Below are 19,082 nucleotides of genomic sequence, written 5' to 3' on the forward strand. Positions count from 1 at the left end.
AGCAGAAAGCTGACATGTAAGTGGCATTTAATGGGAAAAGAAAAAAAAAATTTAAAAAGGGAAGAAATAGAAAAATTGAATAATTGTAGAGGTCAAAAACCAGCTGCTCAATTAGTATTTTGTTTGTAAACAAAACCGCTTATCCAAAGGTCCTTTGAATCACGGGTCAGGAGTCCAGAAAAACCTTATTTCAAGCAATATTAAGGGTATGTCAGTGAAAAGACTGCCATGTATTTATTTCCTTTCTCTGTAGATACTCTAAGCTGTCAGATCCTGCAAACTGGCTGAACATTAATGCCACAAATGGTCAGATCACTACTGCTGCTGTCCTTGATCGAGAGTCAGACTACATTAAGAATAATGTCTACGAGGCCACATTCTTGGCGGCTGACAATGGTGAGCCCAGGCTTCACATTGTTCATGCTTCAATAAGACTCTAATGTGATGCATTAAGAGAAATGATGCCCTGACAGAGTTGTCAGTATAAGTTATCTTTTTCCCAGGTTTTTATGGTCAAAAATGTGAAAGTGGGATGGGAAATTGCTGGAGTAAATTAAATGTGCACAGTATACAGAGAATGTTATTAAGGGAAAGGGAGGGCAAATGGAAAATCGATTTGGGGAGTTCACTGTAGCGGTGTAGCCTGAACTTAAAAAAATATCAAAGGGATGTGATCTCCAAGGGCTGCTGAACACACCGGTCCTGGTAATTGTCCCAAAGGCACTGATCAGAGCATCCAGGAAGTCTTCCATCAGGAAAGCAGAAATAATTGCAGGGGATGGCAGGAGGGTATTAAAACTCAATTGAATTGCGATGGCCTTCATGAAAGGTGTCTGTCCGTCATCAGAGCTAATCTCTGTCCATTGTGATTTCTGAGATGTCCAGCCACCATCAGAGCATCTGGATCCTGGTGTACTTTATTATCAGAGTTATTGAAGCCAGCACAGATCTTCTTATAGAGAAATCAAGGCTTGCCCTCCTCTACTCATTAAAGATCACACGGTGCTTTCAGCCAAATTAGCACTGTGAACCTCAGTGCCAGACTCACTCTAGGTCAGTTCCGTTGCTGCTACTGCAGCTTTCCTGGGCAAGCAAAAGTCTTCTTCTCCTCTCCCATCCTCACCTTTCCCCTGTGGGGTGCTGGATGCTCACACCAAACCTGAGCAACAGAATTCAGTTGAGACTTGGTATATTGCTTAGACACAGTAGATGCTCTCAGGACGCTTTCTCTGTTAGCTCTTCTTGTCCCTTAGGCTGAACGGTGCCATGTCTGTCATAAGGAGATATGGTGATGCTTGTAGGGCTAAGGAAAACTTGCTTGCTGTGGGTTTTCCAGTTTCACTTCAGTCATTGCATCCTGGATCACAGGGACAAGACAGACTTGAAAATTTTGAATGCTAAGCAGAAGTACCATGCAGCCAATTTTGCCCCTGCTTTGTGCCATCAGTGGTAGGGCCACCTGCACTGACACATCCCAGCTTCCCCTCTGTGAAGGCAGCCAGGGCAGTGAAATCCAAAACAACGCAAGGAGTTCAAGCAGCATTTATCTGCAAGATTCCCAGGGCAAAATGAATCAAATGAGCTGGCTAAGGCTATACTCAGAAGCAGTGGTACAGCATGAACCCATCAAACTAATCCTCTCCATCTGACCTTGCAAATCCAGGTCACTTAGCACAACATGATCTGAAGTTAACCCTTTCTCTTGGCTTTGGTGCTGATGCTGCAATGCATCAGAACCTCCACATCCATCATTCAGAAGCTCAGAAAGTGAGGACCTTGATAAATCTCTCTATTCTGAAAAATTAATCTATCACTGGTATATTGCAGATGTTAAAATGCACATAAAGCAACAACTTATTTAAAATTCTGTCTAGAGTGCTTAGGATAACATCAAAATTTTCATCTAGACTAATAGGCTCTTCATATTTCCCCCAAGTTCCACCTTCTCTGGTATCACGTACTCTGCCTCCGGGATGGGGTTTTTTGGTGGGGATTTCTCTTTCTTTCTTGAAGCAGCAGCATCTCATTTCCTTAATTTCTTTTTGCTATTTTCAATGTATTATAAAGAAGTAGTTTAGCCAAATATCCGTTGGAATACAGTTAAATGTTGATGCAGCAGTTGCACGTTCCCCTCTTTTTCTTTTTTTTAATACTCTTATTGCTATTTCAATCTTAACTCCGGGCAATGGATCCATTTCTCCACTGAAGTCAGTTGTGCTGTGCTAGTTTACATCTCCTGGGTGTAAAGTCTGAAGATCCCTTGTAGTGCATCACCTGCTCTGTGCACACCTCTGCTTTCTCCACATAAGACTGCTGAAATTACGTGAAATGTTGCATGGTTTGCAATACTCAGATACGAACATTTCAATTTCCATTTTTCCTGAGCCTACTGCTAAACTGCACTCAGGTGCACAAAGAACCAAAAATACCAGGAACCTGAGCACAGTAACACCCCGATACCCACAACAAACTGCATTTGTTCATGAAGCAATTGCAGATTATTTCAGCAGCGTGGGAGGCAGTGTCCCTCAGGCAGCTGGTTTGCATTCAGCCTATCTCAGAAGTTGTGGACGAGTGTAGACCCTGCATTCATCCCAGAAAATAGGTAACATGAGGACAGCACAACCACTTTGCTTGGTCCCAGAATTCTATTTTCATGTTCAGTGCTGGAATCCTGATGAGCTATATGTGTCTCCAGAAACTTTCGCTGATCAAAGACATGGTTTTAGAAGGGGAGCTACCCAGTGCCTACAAGCTGAAAGGGTGAGACCAATCACTGAAGAACTTACGTAGGAATCATGAAAGAAGAATTTCCAAGGCTCCTCCAGAGTTCAAGGTTCCCTTAAAAAAAAAAGAAGCAGAAATTGGAAAGAATATAGGCAGGAGAGCCCATGGAAGCAACACCTGAAATGCTAGTGAGGGCAAGGTTTGTGTAGCTTTGTATCCAGAATTTAAACTTAATAAAGAATTGCTGAAGCAAAGCTACCTGAGAAGGGAAGCAGTGGGCAATCCTGAGCAGAGCTGTTGGATGTGTGCATGGGGATAGAACTTAAAAATATCACACTATTTCTGGAGCAGCTGGTCCTTCCTGCTAGGCAGGGCATCACTTTATGTAGCTGGGTCACAGTCAGACAAGCAGCAAGAGGCTGGAGGACCAAGGCTGCGGTGCTGTGGCACCTCTGATAACTGGGATAAATGGGAGAGGCTGAAGAACTGGACACTGGAACATACTGTTGCTGCCGTCAATTAGGAGCAGCCCCTCACATTTGGTAATGATTGGCTCTCGCTGTAGGCTTTGAGCAAGGACCCTTCACTCAAGCTTGAATTGACTGTGGAATGGGTTATAGAGTTGGGCTTTCTTTGGAGCAGTGTAATAGTCTACAAATCTACAAACTGGCTAGCTGGTGCTACAGTAAATGCTAGCCAAAGGATTACTCCATTTATTTATTTTTTCCTTTCATGTTTTCCTTCCAAGCCCTCTTCTTCCTCCTTTTAGCTATCTTTTCAGATGGTTTTTTCTCTTCAAAACAGCAGTTACCAGAATTTGTACTAACAGCCTGGCATCACCTCCTTGTATTTTTAGAATTTGACTAAAGATGTTGCTGTAGGCTACAAATCTGCAGAGCTGAACCTCCACATTCTGCAGGAGTGAAAAACAGCACCATTATGAGGCTTGAGGAAGTTTTAATAATGCCTCTTAAAGCAAGGGACCGTGAATATGCAGTATGTCCCTAGTAAGGTCCAAGGAGGGAGGGAGAAAATCCTGGTTTATTGAAATTGGGAGGCAGAGTGGGGATGGTCCACAGTATCATATCTTCTGCTTCCCAAGTGACGGGCATCTGTTCTTGCTCGGTTCAGGTATACCCCCAGCCAGCGGCACTGGCACGCTGCAGATCTACCTAATCGACATCAACGATAATGCTCCTGAGCTCCTGCCAAAGGAAGCACAGATCTGTGAAAAACCGAACCTGAATGTCATCAATATCACAGCCGCAGATGCTGACATCGATCCAAACGTTGGGCCCTTTGTCTTCGAGCTGCCAAGTGTGCCATCTGCGGTGAGGAAGAACTGGACCATAACACGACTGAATGGTAAATGGGGCAGGCAATCCTAAGGACATTTGGGCTCTGATGCACTAATGAGGCCACGTGCAGTTTCAAACTTCCAAACTTTCCGACTTTTTTATCTGATTTTTATTTTTTAAAGCACATTATGGCTGACATTATAGACAAGATAGTTAATCAGAAATGATTTGTATCAGACCTGCAGCATAACTCTAAGAGCCTTGGCACTTGGCTTTTTTTAATGCAGTTCATAATTATGAACGGTTATCAGTACTGAACAGAGTATAAATCATCCATAATGGCCAAGGGGAAAAAAGCTATTATCAGTCTTCCTTATGTTCCAGTGTAATTGTCATAGGCCACAATCAGGATCAATGTTCATTTCTCTGACCATAATTGCATAAAGGAAGCCTTTTAATTTACCATAGAACCAGGAGGGCTAGGTAAGTGTGAAGATTACCAGTATGTGAAGGATTTTTACATTGCAGCATGCAACCACAATTGGCCCTAATTGCTCCTCTGATCAGTGGTAGTTTCAGCAGAGGATTGAAAACATCATGGAACCCAAAGGCTGATTTTGCCTTCAGACCTGATCCCCGACACTGAGAGGCCTGTGCCTGTGTAGTTTGAGGCTCAGCCCCACAGCTCTGGTACCCAGTGGGAGGGAACTTGAGAAGGATTAACGCAACTGAGCAAGTCAGGGATGGGGTTTGGGCTTCCCGAATCCCCCAAGGAGGGTGGGCATGGCTTTGTGAACCATGGCCATCCGTATCTACCACACCTCTGTCTGCCTCGGTCTCTCCAGGTGATTACGCCCAGCTTAGTTTACGGATCATGTACCTGGAAGCTGGTGTGTACGATGTGCCAATCATCGTGACGGACTCAGGAAACCCCCCCCTGTACAACACGTCCATCATCAAAGTGAAGGTGTGCCCGTGTGACGAGAATGGTGACTGCACCACCATCGGGGCGGTGGCTGCTGCAGGACTGGGCACAGGAGCCATCATCGCCATCCTGATCTGCATCATTATCTTACTAAGTGAGTACCGCAGGGGGTGACACCACCGAGGGATGTCACAGTTCCCACCAAGCTCCCGTTTGTCTCATTAAATGCTTTATTTCCTAATGAGCCATACAAGCTCTGTGCAAAGGACTGAGCCGTGAGCTTTGGGCTGTGGGTGGTGACTGGCGTGTGTGCCAAATCTTCTTTACTGCAATGTCAGCAGGGCAAGCATGGGCTGCACACTTCAGACGTTCCTTTTTAAGGCTTCCAGTAGCTTTACAAATACTCATTACATCTGACAACATCCTGTAGGTCATGAGTATGATATGATTCTCCATGTTTCACAGAAAAGTGATTGGATGACTTGTCTCAAATCCTATAGCAGAGTGCTCCACAGCTCTGGGGTCACCGCCTGTCGCTGTATGGCTGTAGATGTACTGGTTTCCAGTTCCAGATGCACTGGTTATGAGTGTCTGTCTGGTCCCTGACAGATCCAGTGCACAGCTGCAATTTGCAATCCAAAGAGAAAAAAGCAATGGTAGTTAATCTCATTGTTTGTAAAATTGCAATGGACTGGAGAACCAAGGTCAGTTTGGAGTGTTTGCAGAGGAAGGACCTCCAGTTTGGGGGAGCACTCAGGCTGGGGGTGATGTAAGATAACATAGAGCCACAGCCATCTCAATTGCCCAGCAATGCCATTAGTCCTGGATTTTCGTGAGTGTTGCCAACAACCATGTGTGCACACATTTTAAAATAAAAATGATATCATTATAACTTCAAGCAGGAGTTGGCACAGTAGGGATAGATAAAAATGAGTGCCGAAATGAACAATGAGGTAAATATTCATCAAGAAACACAGGATGAAACCATGGGGCTCCCATTAAAGCTAATGGGAATTATGGTGCTAAATCACATTTAATTTTTACCCCCAATGTGTGTAAACAGAGAACAGACAGAGCAACGTATGCTACAAATGTCACCTAATGCAGTTATGATATGGTACATTAAGAGAGTGGGTCATCTCTGGGCAAATATCCACCCTCCTGAGCCAGCAATGGAATATATGGCCATGTAATTGATTTGCCCTGTCAGTTTGGAGAGGGAGCAGCAAAGCCACTGGCTGTGCCGTCCCCGTTCCTCGTCCAGCACATCCAAGCAGGCACAAACATCTCCACGCACAGCTACGATGTGCACATTCTGACTTTCCTTGGATGCGTGGTCCCAGCAGTGAAATTTTGATGCTGTCCATTCATGACACACATTTGCTGTGATTGCAAGCACCTGCAGGCTTCACCACCCCATGGAAGATTGGCTCCTAATGCTGAATTCATAGAGGATGGGAACACAGGAAGAGTTTGCACCACAGATCCCAGAGGTTATAAAACACACAACTTCCTTCTGCTGCTCTCTTTTAAATCCAGTGCTAAAATACGGTTTAAACAGTTGAAAATCCGATTGACTGAAATTAACATCAGCTGAAGGACATTTGATTTAAGAGATTCCTCTTTTCATTTTCAGATACATTATCCCTTTTTAAATTACGGGTTTTATTACAAAAGCTTATTTTTACATTCATTGTAATTCTAATTGACTTTTTTTTTTTTTATCTTCAAGAGCTGCAAAGCACTGCATCAGTGATGAGAAATGTAATTTGCAATGAGCGGAGTTTTTCAGTTACATCCTTCGGGTGTTTTGCCTCCTTTGTATATATTTTATATCATGGCCTCTGAACAAAAGCCTGCAAAAAGGCAGATGGATTTTTTTGTGTGCGCAATTTGTCCATTTTAGAGTCAGAGGGTCAAAGTTTGATGGCTTGAACAGAAAGAAGCAGCGAGGGGATGGATCAGAGGGTGCTCAGGTGAAGGAAGTTTCTGTCTTTACCTTTGCTCAAAGGGTTTTTCTCCTTCCTAATACCTGATGTATTCGCTGCACAAATAACACAGTTAGGAGAAGAGCAATGCAATAAAAAACTGTGAAGAGTTGAAGACAATAGATTTCAAGAAAAACTACATGCAGAGTGAAAATGGGTCTAACAGCAGTAATAGCACTTCCCATTTCTACAGAGGGAATAAAAGGAAGGAGAGTGCACTACATCCGCTATTGACACTTTGAAGGTCTTGGGTTTTTTTCAAGGTATCTGTAAAGGCGTTAATGGTGCAGTTTTTTCCACAAGTGCATGAAAAAGTAGCATTAAAAAAAAAAAAAGAAAAGAAAAGGAAAAAAAAAAAAGTGGTAACCATTATAATATTGTCTTTGTGGACTAGGCAGGTATCTTGTTGTGAGAGACTTGAAAAGGAAAGATGAGAAAAGGACTTCAATAGTCTGCTAAACAGCTGAGGTTGTATATTGCAGATAAGAGTTAGTTTTCTTTCCTTTTCATTTTTCTCTCTTGAATAGATGCAGGATAAGCACTATCTGAAAACAATTCTGTTAGCTAGCAGGAAAGGATGGCAGCCAATTGGCACACAATGGCAGTAATTAGCTGTCCATCCTCTTCTGCTCACTTCACTGAATTCCTGTTGGGTATAAACACTTCGGTGCTGGGAGAGAAAGCACACATCCTCCTGACCCTTCTCTCTCTGCAGTGGAGCTGCTGGCGAGGCTGCCCCCCCCAGCCCTGTGATCTGCAGGGCAAAGAAAGCCATGCAGAACACATTGGTGGGAAACAGCATCTGTTTGTTCTCCTTGTGCAGCTAAAAACACAACAAAAGCTTGGGATCGTCCATCCCACTTGGGTTTGCTTTCTGTTGTCTGCATGGCTAAGGTCAGCCCAAGTGAGATGGAGCTGTGCCACATGTTCCCACCTTCTCCCCTTTGACAGGTGCCAAATCACAAGCTGTCTGATGTGATTTTAGAAGTTTAGATAACTTATCTCACTTACCAAAGAAGAATATGAATGAGCCCAAATTGGATTACATGACCCAGAATTACTCAGCCTCCCCAAAGCAGACTTCCTTTGCAAACTGTAGACAGATCAGCAGAACAAGCAAGGGCTCACAGCCTGTGCTGCTGTCAGAACACCACTCATGCACAGGTGTTGTTCATCTGTCTGAACCTGTTGCTTCTCAGCAGCTCCCTCCTTTGCCTTTATTCTGTGCCCTTTGTAGAAAAATTCAGGATTTAGGCCAAATCTCTTCAGAATGGTGATGTTTTCACACTTGCCTCTTGCTTTCCCTTTGATTGTGTATTTTACTTCTGGTAAACATCAGCTCAATCAACATCTGTGATGGCGCTTAAGGAACTGTTTGGATTGGAGGCCTGTCTCAGTATTCACAGCTCCCACTGACCTCTCCCTTACAAATGAGAACATGCAATTGGATTACATTTTATTCCTCTTACTAACAACCAGTGAAGTTTCTCCCCTAAACTCGCTGTGGTCTGTAATCTACATTGTAAGTCACACCATATGCAATTAAATCAACATTTGCTCAGCACATGCTGACACATGCAGAGGATTCTTGCACGGGAGATGATTTGAAACACCACTAGCCTTTACCGTCAGCGTGAGCTTTGCCTTTGTAAAATGGGACTACTGCTATAGCGGTGGCATCGAGTTCCTCTCCATGTGGTTGCATGAAGCAGGACAGGTTCTTGGTACAGGTGAGGGGTGAGGAGGTGCCAGCACTCTGCCACGCAGCACTGCTCACCCAGCCCCTCTTCTCTTACAGCCATGGTGCTGCTGTTTGTGGTGTGGATGAAGCGCCGGGAGAAGGAGCGGCACACCAAGCAGCTCCTCATTGACCCCGAGGATGACGTGAGGGACAACATCCTGAAGTACGACGAGGAGGGCGGTGGAGAAGAAGATCAGGTGAGAGGGGCCAAGAGCAGCCATGCAATCTGTCTCAAGAACAGCAGAATCCCCATCCCTTCTGGTTTTGTACTCCTTGTTGTGGGTTGTGTTCTGCTTGTTTAGGTCTGGGTAGCTTTTTCATGCTGAGGACACTGTTTGATCCCCACCTAATGGAAGTGAAGGGCCTGTGACACTCTCAGATACATTGCTCAAGCAAATGGTGTGACTGCACCACGTAACAGGGATCCGGGTCAGGGACTTTGCCCAAAACTTGCAAAGTTCTTACTCAACAAAAAAAAAGCCCTCGCAAGTAACGTTTCTCTTTTCTCATCACTGACAAGTTATTTATAAATATTGCTCCTGGAGATTCAATCATCCCCATCTGAGCACAAGAATAGTTTTACCAGCAGAACAAAGTACTGTTATAAACATCCAAACTAGCTGAGTATCTGCTTTCAGGCAATCGCACTGTGGGCTTAAATATTTTAGAAAGGATTTGTTAAAAATAACAGCTGAGGAAGAGCAGCAAAACACCATTACCTCCATGAATACATTTTTAATGAAATATTACCTGGTTCTCATTCCTTGAAAGAAACCTATTCTGTTGGGATTTTCCACAAGCAGAAAGAACATAATTACTTTAAAAGACCTACATGCATAAATGCAGCACATATTTTAATGTTTTTACTTCTGTACAAATGTAATTGGAATAACACATCAACCAACACTCTGTCATTCTATTATATTCTGAATTTTACCCAAAAGTAATGCACACATCTATGCATATGCAAACCACAGCTGATTTTTTATCCCAAAGATTTCAACACTGTGTTAAATATTCAAAAAGTATTTAAATATTTGATTTAACTTATGTTTTAAGATACACTCTTAGGAAGTCAATTTTGTGAGCTATTCCGAGGTTAGGTTCGCCTGTAATTTAGAGGGATAGAGATGCCACGTACCCAGGGATGGGATCTGGCGTTGAACTTCAGCTGAGAAAGGATTAAACCCTTTGGCTTCACTGTATGTCCCTGCAATGTCGGGAAAGTAAGTATCTGAAGGAAAAGCCCTTGGTTTCACTTCTTGCCTTTCCATTTGTCACAGGATTACGACTTAAGCCAGCTCCAGCAGCCAGAGACCATGGATCACGTGCTGAACAAGGCACCTGGAGTCCGAAGGGTGGATGAGAGACCGATCGGTGCTGAGCCACAGTATCCTATAAGACCAGTAATCCCCCATCCTGGGGATATTGGTGACTTTATAAATGAGGTATCTTCTTCAGGGTGTCCTATATCACATATTAAAAGCTTAAGCAGCCCGCACCAGCTGTGCACCGCTTTCCTGGCTGTATTAATGAGCAAGAGATGCTATTCCTCACACGAGGCATCTAATTAGAACCAGGGGAACAATTCCCATGAGCAAAGGAAGCAGGAGTTGGCCTAAGAAAGGTACCATTGCTACAGAAAGCCAAAGTACAAACAAAAAGCCCAGGATTTCTGGTTTGTGGATATCAAAAATGCCATGCTTCTCAGCACTCAGGAAGGCATTCCAACAGGGAAGTGCTGGAGTCACCATCCCTGGTGGTGGTCAAGAAATTTGGAGATGAATTAATGATTCTATGACCTGATCCTGCCCTGTTTTGCATTGCTCTGAGTGATGTCGTTGCTGTCAGTACAAACACTGGCTGGATGTTCCCTCACAGTGTGGCCAGGAAGACAAATGCTTTGCCTAACATCAGAACACCATTCGTGGCTCCTGGACTTGTAATTATTTCACCAGTTTGCATCTTCTAGTGAGCTTAGTATGGTTTAGACCTCAAAGAGTTTGCAGAGCACAGACATTCATCTCCGACCAGATCTTCCTTTATTTTATGTTAGATTATTGCTCCTTTACCTACTTGTACAAACATCAATTCATTTAGCATTTCTCATCTCATTTTTTAGTTTTAAAATGAGCGATTGATTGGTTACAAGCCAATCAATGCATTATTTCCTCTGAGACAAAAAAACACCCATCCATTCTATGAGTCAAAAAAATAAATGTTACAGTGATTTAGTTCTGTTATTATATCAATTTTCTGCTGCATTTTTTTCTCACTCTCATCTTTAAAATTCCTTCTTCCTTTGCTCCTGCCTGTCCTTCACACTCACATTCACACACATTTGTGCACAGGAAGGCTCTCTCTTGCATATGTGGAAACTGGGTTGGAGAAGAGGAGGCTCAGAGGAGACCCCATTACTCCCTACAGCTCCTGTGAGGAGGTTGGGGCGAGGTGGGGATCAGCCTTTGCTCCCAGGTAATAGCGACAGGAGGAGAGGTGACAGCCTTAAGTTGTGCCATGGGACAGCCAGGTTGGATGTTAGGAAACATTTATTCTCTGAAAGAGCAGTCAGGCATTGGCACAGCTGCCCAGGGAGTGGTGGGGTCACCGTCCCTGGAGGAGTTCAAGAAAAGGGGGATGTGGCACTGAGAGACGTGGTCTAGAATGGTCACAGGCACGGGTTGGTGGCTGGACTAGATGACCTGATTTCCTACCTTAATAATTCTGTGACTTCATGCCCTGTTTTTTTGTGCAGTAGGATGCGCTCTGTCTCCCCACTCTGAGCCTAGAGAACTCTATTCCACTCCGCGTTTCTTGGTGCTGGGCAGCAGGAAAGCAATCCTTTGTGTTATGACCGCAATCCCTTAGCTTTGCACCCACACCTCCCTGCACCCTTCCCCATTGCCATGGCAGACACTGACACATCCCTGTACCCCTCCAGGGCCTGCGTGCGGCGGACAACGACCCCACAGCCCCCCCATACGACTCACTGCTGGTCTTTGACTACGAGGGCAGCGGCTCCACCGCCGGCTCCGTCAGTTCCCTCAACTCCTCCAGTTCCGGGGACCAGGACTACGACTACCTGAACGACTGGGGGCCGCGCTTCAAGAAGCTGGCGGACATGTATGGAGGAGGCGAGGAGGATTGAACTGACCTCACTTATTTAAAGAAAAAAAAAAAATACAGATAGAAGAAAGAGAAGAAAAGAAAAAGAAAAAAAAAAACAATTAAAAACAAACCCACAGACAACATTAACGAGAAGAGCCGATGCAGAAGCAAGAACTGTACAGATGTGGCAGCTTTTTTAATTAATATCCCCTGCTGACTGTATTGTTATTTTTAGTGGTGATTTAGGAGGTTTCTTTTTTTTTTTTTTTTCCTTTTCTTTCATTTTCAATTTCTTTTTTTTTTTTTGTTAGGATATTGAGCTGTCTCGCATGAACACTTGTCTCTGCTGCAGGTTTTTTTTTTTTTGGTTCTGGTTTTTGTTTTTAATGTCAGCTGGGATATTGCTCGTTTATCTGCTTTATGACTAAAGAGAGTGAAAGGCACTCTGTCTTAACTTGAATTTCTTAGAACAGAAGCACTGTTTTTAAAATATATATATATATATATTTGAAAGTGCCTTTTGGTGCATGTATCAGATTCCCTTCAATCTCAGGAGTGATGAAAACTAACACACAACCATCCTGGGCAGCACTCCCTGTGACCCTAAGCCAGTTCTATCTGGGAAGGAGTTAACAAAAAGGAACTGTGGAGATTGTTTCTTTTCTTTTTTTGCCTTTTTTTTTTTTTTCTTTTTTTTTTTTTTAAGGGGGTGACTCACGGTGGGGTGGAGAGGCTGTGGGGGTGGGAGGGGGGTTATGTTTTGAGTGGAAATCTTAACAGCCATCTTTAAGCCTCAGCAGGTGGTGAACCAGTCATCATGTTGTATATAACTCAGTGTTATCAGATGCAAAATACCGACTAGGGGCTCTGCTGTAACCTGGTCACACTCAATGTAGCTGCATAGAACTATAGCATTGGTAAAGCCTTTGGTTATCGCGACAGAACTCTCCAACAGCCCTTGCCTACACCCTACAAGTAAATCGTGAATTGACCAAAGGCCCACTTGTTTGTTTTTATGCTATCGGCGTGTTTTGGCTCCCACGAGCGATGTAAATACCGGCGAGGTTGCGTGGTGCTGCCCACGGCCCCGGCCGCTCCCCCACCTGAAGGAGGGCATGTGGAGCACGGGGCACCGCTGCCATCCGCGAGGATGGAGCTCACCCAGTCCGATGTGAATGCCTTGGAGCATCCGTAGCCAAAGCTCAACACCGTCACGTAACTCAGCTAATGTGTGTCCGTTCTATTCGATGGGTAGACACTGCTATCTGTAGTAAATGTTTTTGGGTTGTTTTTTTTTTTTGGAGAAGTGCAACGAGGGCCTGTTCAGTATCTTGTGGTTAATATGCTCGAGCATTGCCAAGCAAGCGAGAGGTTTTGCAGCATCCAGGCGTAACTCCACATCAGTATTATAAATGGTAGCATACTACCTAGTTTATATGTAGGATCAGTTTAACCAATAACAAATAGTTATTAGCTTTTTTTATTACATTTTTCCTTTACTGATTTGGACTAGTGGGTTTCTGTCTAATGTTTGTAAAATGATTTAGACTGCATGGATGTGTAATATAAACCACATTTAATGGATTATGAGCCACTTAATTAATGTGCTATGAAATCTTGGATTACCTGTGTTTTATATTCTGCAGACGATTTTGCAGTGGGTTCGCTACAAATTGTAAAAGTGCTTAGATCTATTTTCATTTAAATCCAAGAATGTGCACAGTACCGGAAGGTGATTATCCAGGGGATAATCGCGCTTTTTTGATATCTTGATTAATTCTCAAGTTGAATGCGAAGAGTTAACCAGGGGGGGCGGGGGGAGCGAGCGCATGCACCGAGAGAGCGCGAGAGTGAGAAGCGGAGAGCTTGTGCCGGCGAGTGGGCCTTGTTTCAGAGGGTGCAGACTGGGCTGCAAGATCGTCTCTATCGATTTTTGAAATGCTCCTAGTGCATTTTATATTTCACTGTATCATATTTTCTATAAAATGCAATTTCTGTAAATTAACGAGCATTTGAAATGTGTCTTGTATGAAGTGGAATGTGGTAAAAGTCTGCCCGAGGGGATTCGCACGTCACCGGTCCGTTATTGACCCCCAGGATGCGACCTTTCCTTTTCCCCTTGGTCGCTCGCTCCGTTTGTCCTTTCCCTGCCTGCAGAGCCGATATGAACGCTGGAGGACGCACAGTGAGCAGCATGAACCCATCCCTATGAGCAGTGCTGGCACCCAACGCCTTTCCCATTTGTGTCCCAGAGCTCACACACCCTGCATGGCCACATGAGAGCCTCCTGGCTGCCCTGCCCCCAGCAGCCTGCACCGCTCTGTTCCAGCATTCCCTATCACCTGTTGCTCTTACTGCTCTTACCCAGGGGTTCCTTTCTTGTCCCCGTTATTTCACCGACCAGAGTTTGCACCCCTGCAGAAACTCCCCACCCACAGCAGTAAGTAATGAAAATGCAGTTGGCGCCCCTCGCACAGCAGCGTTCTGTGCCCTGCACTGCAGCCTCAGCAAGTGGCTCTGGCCGCTGGTGTCCCCATGCAGGGCAGTAGGGCCATACAGCAGTGAGCTCCTTCCTTCTTGGCCAGTCAGGAGATGCCATCAGCCTTCAGCTCGTCTGAGCAGTTCATGTGTTTAAGAACATTTATGCAACCTAAGTCAAATGAAACTGTTTGAGTGATTAAAAATAAACCACTGGAAACTTTCTTTTAAGAAATCAGCGGATATTTTTCTGCAGTGTTAGCAATCCAGCCACTCCAACCCCATAAGCCTATAAATCAAACTAGTTGATTATCTTTTGACCCAGTTCTGCTTAGCCTCCCTCCATAGGACCACCTCCTGCTCCACCACCACCCTGCAGTGCCACACATGCAGCCCCTTCCCTCTGGTGGAACAGGCAGAAGGTAAGCAAGCAGCACCTCGAGCAATGTAAATCAGAGAATCACAGGATGGGTTGTGTTGGAAGGGAACTTAAAGCCCATCCAGTTCCAATCCCCTGCCATGGGCTGGTTGCCCCCCAACAGATCAGGCTGCCCAGTGGTCCATGCTGATCCCTTTTTGCAAATCTTTCTGTGCATTAATATTGCTTCTGCTTTATAACCCAGATAACCCTAAGATAGCAATTGTCAGGTTGGGTAGTAGGAAAGCTTTCCTCTCAGAAGGAGCGGTGATGCAGTGGCACAGCTGCCCAGGAGTTGGTGGGGTCACCGTCCCTGGAGGTGTTCACTGAGGGATGTGGGCAGTGGGCACAGTGGGCTGGGGATCTTAGAGCTCTTTTCCAAGCTTAATGTTTCCATGACTGAGGATCTCATAGAAGTGGCATTCCCATTCACACTGGAAGTGACTGCAGCTTACTGGGAGCCAAGGTGGGAAAGCGCCAACATAACCTGACTGTACTCCTAAAGGTCACACCGGCTTGCTCTGTGATTAAATAAATGAAGCATTAAATTTTAGAAACTAAGTATGTTGTTCTGACACATTGGAGCCCCCAATTTTTCCATGCCACAAGGCACTGGGGGAAGGAGCATTGCATTTGGACAGGCAGAGAAGAACCCACCCTTTTCACATCTAATTCCTCCACACTTCATTCCACTGCCAGGAGCTCCCAGCAGTGTCCAGAGGATGGGGGCAAAGACAGGGAGGGGTGATTAGGGGAGATCTATAAGGTCTGTTCTGGGTGTCCTCTGCGTTGTAATAGTTTGGATTCCGTTTTTGTGTTTTCTTGTTTTTGCTAGACCAGGTGATGCCACTGCTGGCTGCAGGGTGGAGGTGGGCACCCCAATGGGTTTGCAGGGTTTGAATCTTGCGAGCGTTGGAGGGTCATGATGCTCCATGCAGGGTCTGTACAACACAATACGCCAAGATTGCAACTCTGTGTAGTCTCAAAGAAAACATACTAAGGTAAAACACAGGCTTTTAGTTGTGATGTCTTTTGGAGCTCTTCATGGTGAAAAGAATGGGGTTGGCTGGGGGGATGCTGTGTGTGATGGCTACATGCATTCATGGCAGCAGCTGGGCAGAGAGCTGCTCCCACCCAGCGCTAATGGGGAAAAAATCCAAGTCGTCTTGGGCCACACAGACCCACCTGCAGCCGCTCACCACCATGTGTACATAATGTAGTTAGTGCTTGAAGCAGCGCGTCAGGAAGGCGACAAAGAGCCACGGCGACGTATCGATGTGTCACTGGAGCACTTTTTGTTCTAAGTTTGCATGTTCCCGGTGCAGGAGCGGCGCGGCAGCCCACGTGGCCACAGTGGGAAGGCCTCTGCTGTTCCGCTGTGTTCACGCAAAAAAGCAATTTGTGTCCGAGCTCAAAGCCCCTTTTTTTGTAACCGTCAACAGCACAAATCTTTTGTATTGTTGTTTGTACCATTTTTGTACCAAAAAATCAAAAGAGGGAAAAAAAAAGAAAAAAAACAAAAGGGAGGGAAGAAAGTAAATGTTTTCAATGTGTTTTCAGTGCCACTGCAATCTTGGTTTCCAAACTGATAACAGCTTTGCTGATTTACTGTGTATCAAAGCTGAACTGGCGTGCCGACGCCTGGCTCCAGTGTAATAAAAATAAAGTCCCCCTTTTGAATAGTCTCATTTGCTTCTGTAAGACAAAAACTTCACTCTCCCCTGCTGCACACCGCCGCGTTGGCTGGTGATGGGTTCACTCCTGCAGTGGGACAGCAAGCGGTGTGCAGGCCATGGGTTCACACTCCTGTACATGGGTGTCAGTGGGGTTTTGTGTCCCAGCACACACAGATGGATTGAGTGGGGTCCAACCTCTGCTGTGGAGTGCCCTGCTAATCCATGGCCACAGGGAATGGGGCCAGGATGTGCAGCCCCAACGTGGCAGGCACCTCATCTGTAATAACCACTGAGATGAATGCAAATCCAGCACAGCAATTTACTTCCCCCCGAAGTCAACTAAGAATGTTGTATTGCTAGTTTTGCCAATTCTCAAGCTGCTCCGTTTCTTAGAGTTATATTTAACTAGTGAATAATGCAATGCTGTTTCATCACAAATATTAGTTCTGCTATCACTGGCAGCCTGCGCTTCGCCATCCTGCTATTGGGCTCCCACCCACCTGCAGGAAGCCTTGTTCTGAGAATGGCTGAGCACCATGCTTCCTGCTGACCCCGTGAACGGCTCCACCAAGCTGACAGAGCCAGGCATGCCCAAGAGATCCCTTGGCTTTGGTACTGAAATTAAAAATAATAACAATGACTACTAAGGGCATTGTCACAGCCTGCAGGGTGTGGGATTGCTCTCCCAGTTCAGAGGCAGATGGCAGAATTTCAGAAGGGATTTTGTTCACATCAGCCCAAAACACAGGGAATATTTTTTCAGTAAACTAAAAAATCTTTTCTTTCTTCTCTGGACTAAAACCCCTGTGCTACCAAGCCCTTTTTCCTCCATTTCTCTTTAAGCTGAAGGCCTTTCTTTAATAGAACCCCGAGCAGTTTTAAGGTGACAAAAAAAAAATCAACCCAAAATTTTAATGCATTGTTAGAGCATTGTCAGAAACAGAGCCTGGGAAGGGACAGGAGGGGTGGAGAGACTCACTGCTTCTCTGCGTCACGAGAAGAGAAAACATCACAAAGTTTGGGGTTCTTTGACAAAAGTCATTGCGCTGTACTTTGCTGCACCACAGCCGATGGCGCTGTGAGCAAACAGCAGCACCAGCCCTGCTGCCAGCCCAGCACAAACCAGAAAGAAATGGGGAGGGGGAGCTCTGTGAAGGGGGGTGGAGGGCTGCCCATGGGCCTGGCTTTGCATTGCCCTGCCAGCACTCCACTCCCACTGTTAGCTGCCACCTCTCCTGTCCCACTGCAGAGCCCATGCAGGGACAGTCACTGCCCCACCTCAGGGCTACATTTCCACGTGGGGAGCAGCACCGTTGCAAGCAGCAAATGCTTTCCCCTGGTAGAGCTGTAAGGAGCCTTCCTTGCACCCCAACAGTGATTAATGCGCTGCTCCCCGCACTCATCTCAGCAGCACAGTGCAATCCTTCTCTCCTGTTCGTTGCCTCTCCTCACCTTCACACCTCCTCTCTCAATGAGAAAATACGTTGGTTGCTCCAAAAGTAATGCCTCCGATTTATTTCCACAGAAACCACAACAGCTACAAAGAGCACGGTAATACTATTGGAAATATAAAACTATTGGACAGAGGAAATTCTCAGCCACAAAGCACTATTTTTCAAAATAGCCACCACCATTGGTTGTGCTTTTTTTGCTAGCAATGAACTAGAGCCTGCATGCCGCGTTTGGATAAATCTGCACCAGCAGAAGTGATCCACTGTCACTGCTGAAATGCACCACCCACAGCAGCACTGTGCTCACATGCACTGCTGGGCCTCCATAAATGTTCAGCAAGTATCGATGAATGTCAGTGGGTGCCATTTTTTCTGCATGGAGAAATAGGAGGGAATGGGAAAGACGTTCCAGCAGCAGAAGCTGCAGCTTGTGCTGGAATTCCACTTAAAGCAGCAGCTGCCAAGAAGAGTATTTGTAGGCATTAAATCACTGGGCACCCGCCTGTCATTTGCTCTGCTAAAAACCTGGGGAAAGGACAAAAAAAAAAAAGTGAAGGGATCATCATGTAATGCCCAACAGCTGCAACAGCGATCTCAGGCCGGGCAGGGATGAGCAGGCAGGACTCTGAGCCTCAGCCCCTCTCCCCTCCATCTTGTGCTTCCCCCAGCTCAGCTTTAGCTCTCAAACACTTGCAAATGTTTGCAAATATAAATCAATGGGTTAACACTCCCCCTGTGCGCCTGAGCTGCCGTGTTGTTCCAAATAGAGCTTTTCCTCTGAGAGATTAAAGTCTGTTTCTGTCTGTGCTGGAAGCTGCCAGAAGTGGATTGTCAAAAATCCCTGTGAGGCTGCAGGAGGAATAAGGAAGGATCCGATCTCTGTCAATATTTCCATTCTTAATAAACCAGATTTATAATATCCGAGGCCACATGGAAGCTTTATCACTGAGCACATAATGGCTGCACCATTAACCTGTGCTATCTATAGCCAACTCATTACTTTATGAAGTGCTTTGAGTTACCTCGGAGTACAAAAGGTGACATAACTAATCCGTTTCTGTGAGAAACATATTGATTGGAATTTAACCACCAGGTAACGCAAAGAGCTTGTAAAACCCTCTGCAGAAATGCAGCTTTAGTGCTCACACACAATACCCAGACCTGCTGGTGTAAACCAAGGTTGCAGTGTGCAAACAAGTGCCAGCAAACTCCATCCCTGTGCTCGCAAGTAACAGCGATAGGATGAGGAGGGATGGCCTCATATTGCACCAG

At 45.3% G+C, this 19,082-nt stretch overlaps 1 protein-coding gene across 1 annotated transcript in view; it reads left to right on the top strand.

Annotated features, from left to right (window-relative positions):
- CDH4 (cadherin 4) overlaps positions 1–11,827 on the top strand; it is a gene marked incomplete at both ends in the record, with an annotated part of 413,635 nt that extends 401,808 nt beyond the window's left edge. The window contains 6 exons of the mRNA XM_079543473.1: positions 254–396; positions 3,859–4,092; positions 4,871–5,104; positions 8,737–8,876; positions 9,963–10,127; positions 11,621–11,827. Coding sequence (XP_079399599.1) covers positions 254–396; positions 3,859–4,092; positions 4,871–5,104; positions 8,737–8,876; positions 9,963–10,127; positions 11,621–11,827 — 1,123 coding nt within the window. The remainder of the gene's footprint in view (positions 1–253; positions 397–3,858; positions 4,093–4,870; positions 5,105–8,736; positions 8,877–9,962; positions 10,128–11,620) is intronic.
- Positions 11,828–19,082: the final 7,255 nt, after the last annotated feature.

The sequence above is a fragment of the Tetrao urogallus genome (assembly GCF_951394365.1).
Source record: "Tetrao urogallus genome assembly, chromosome: 16".
NCBI lineage: Eukaryota > Metazoa > Chordata > Aves > Galliformes > Phasianidae > Tetrao > Tetrao urogallus.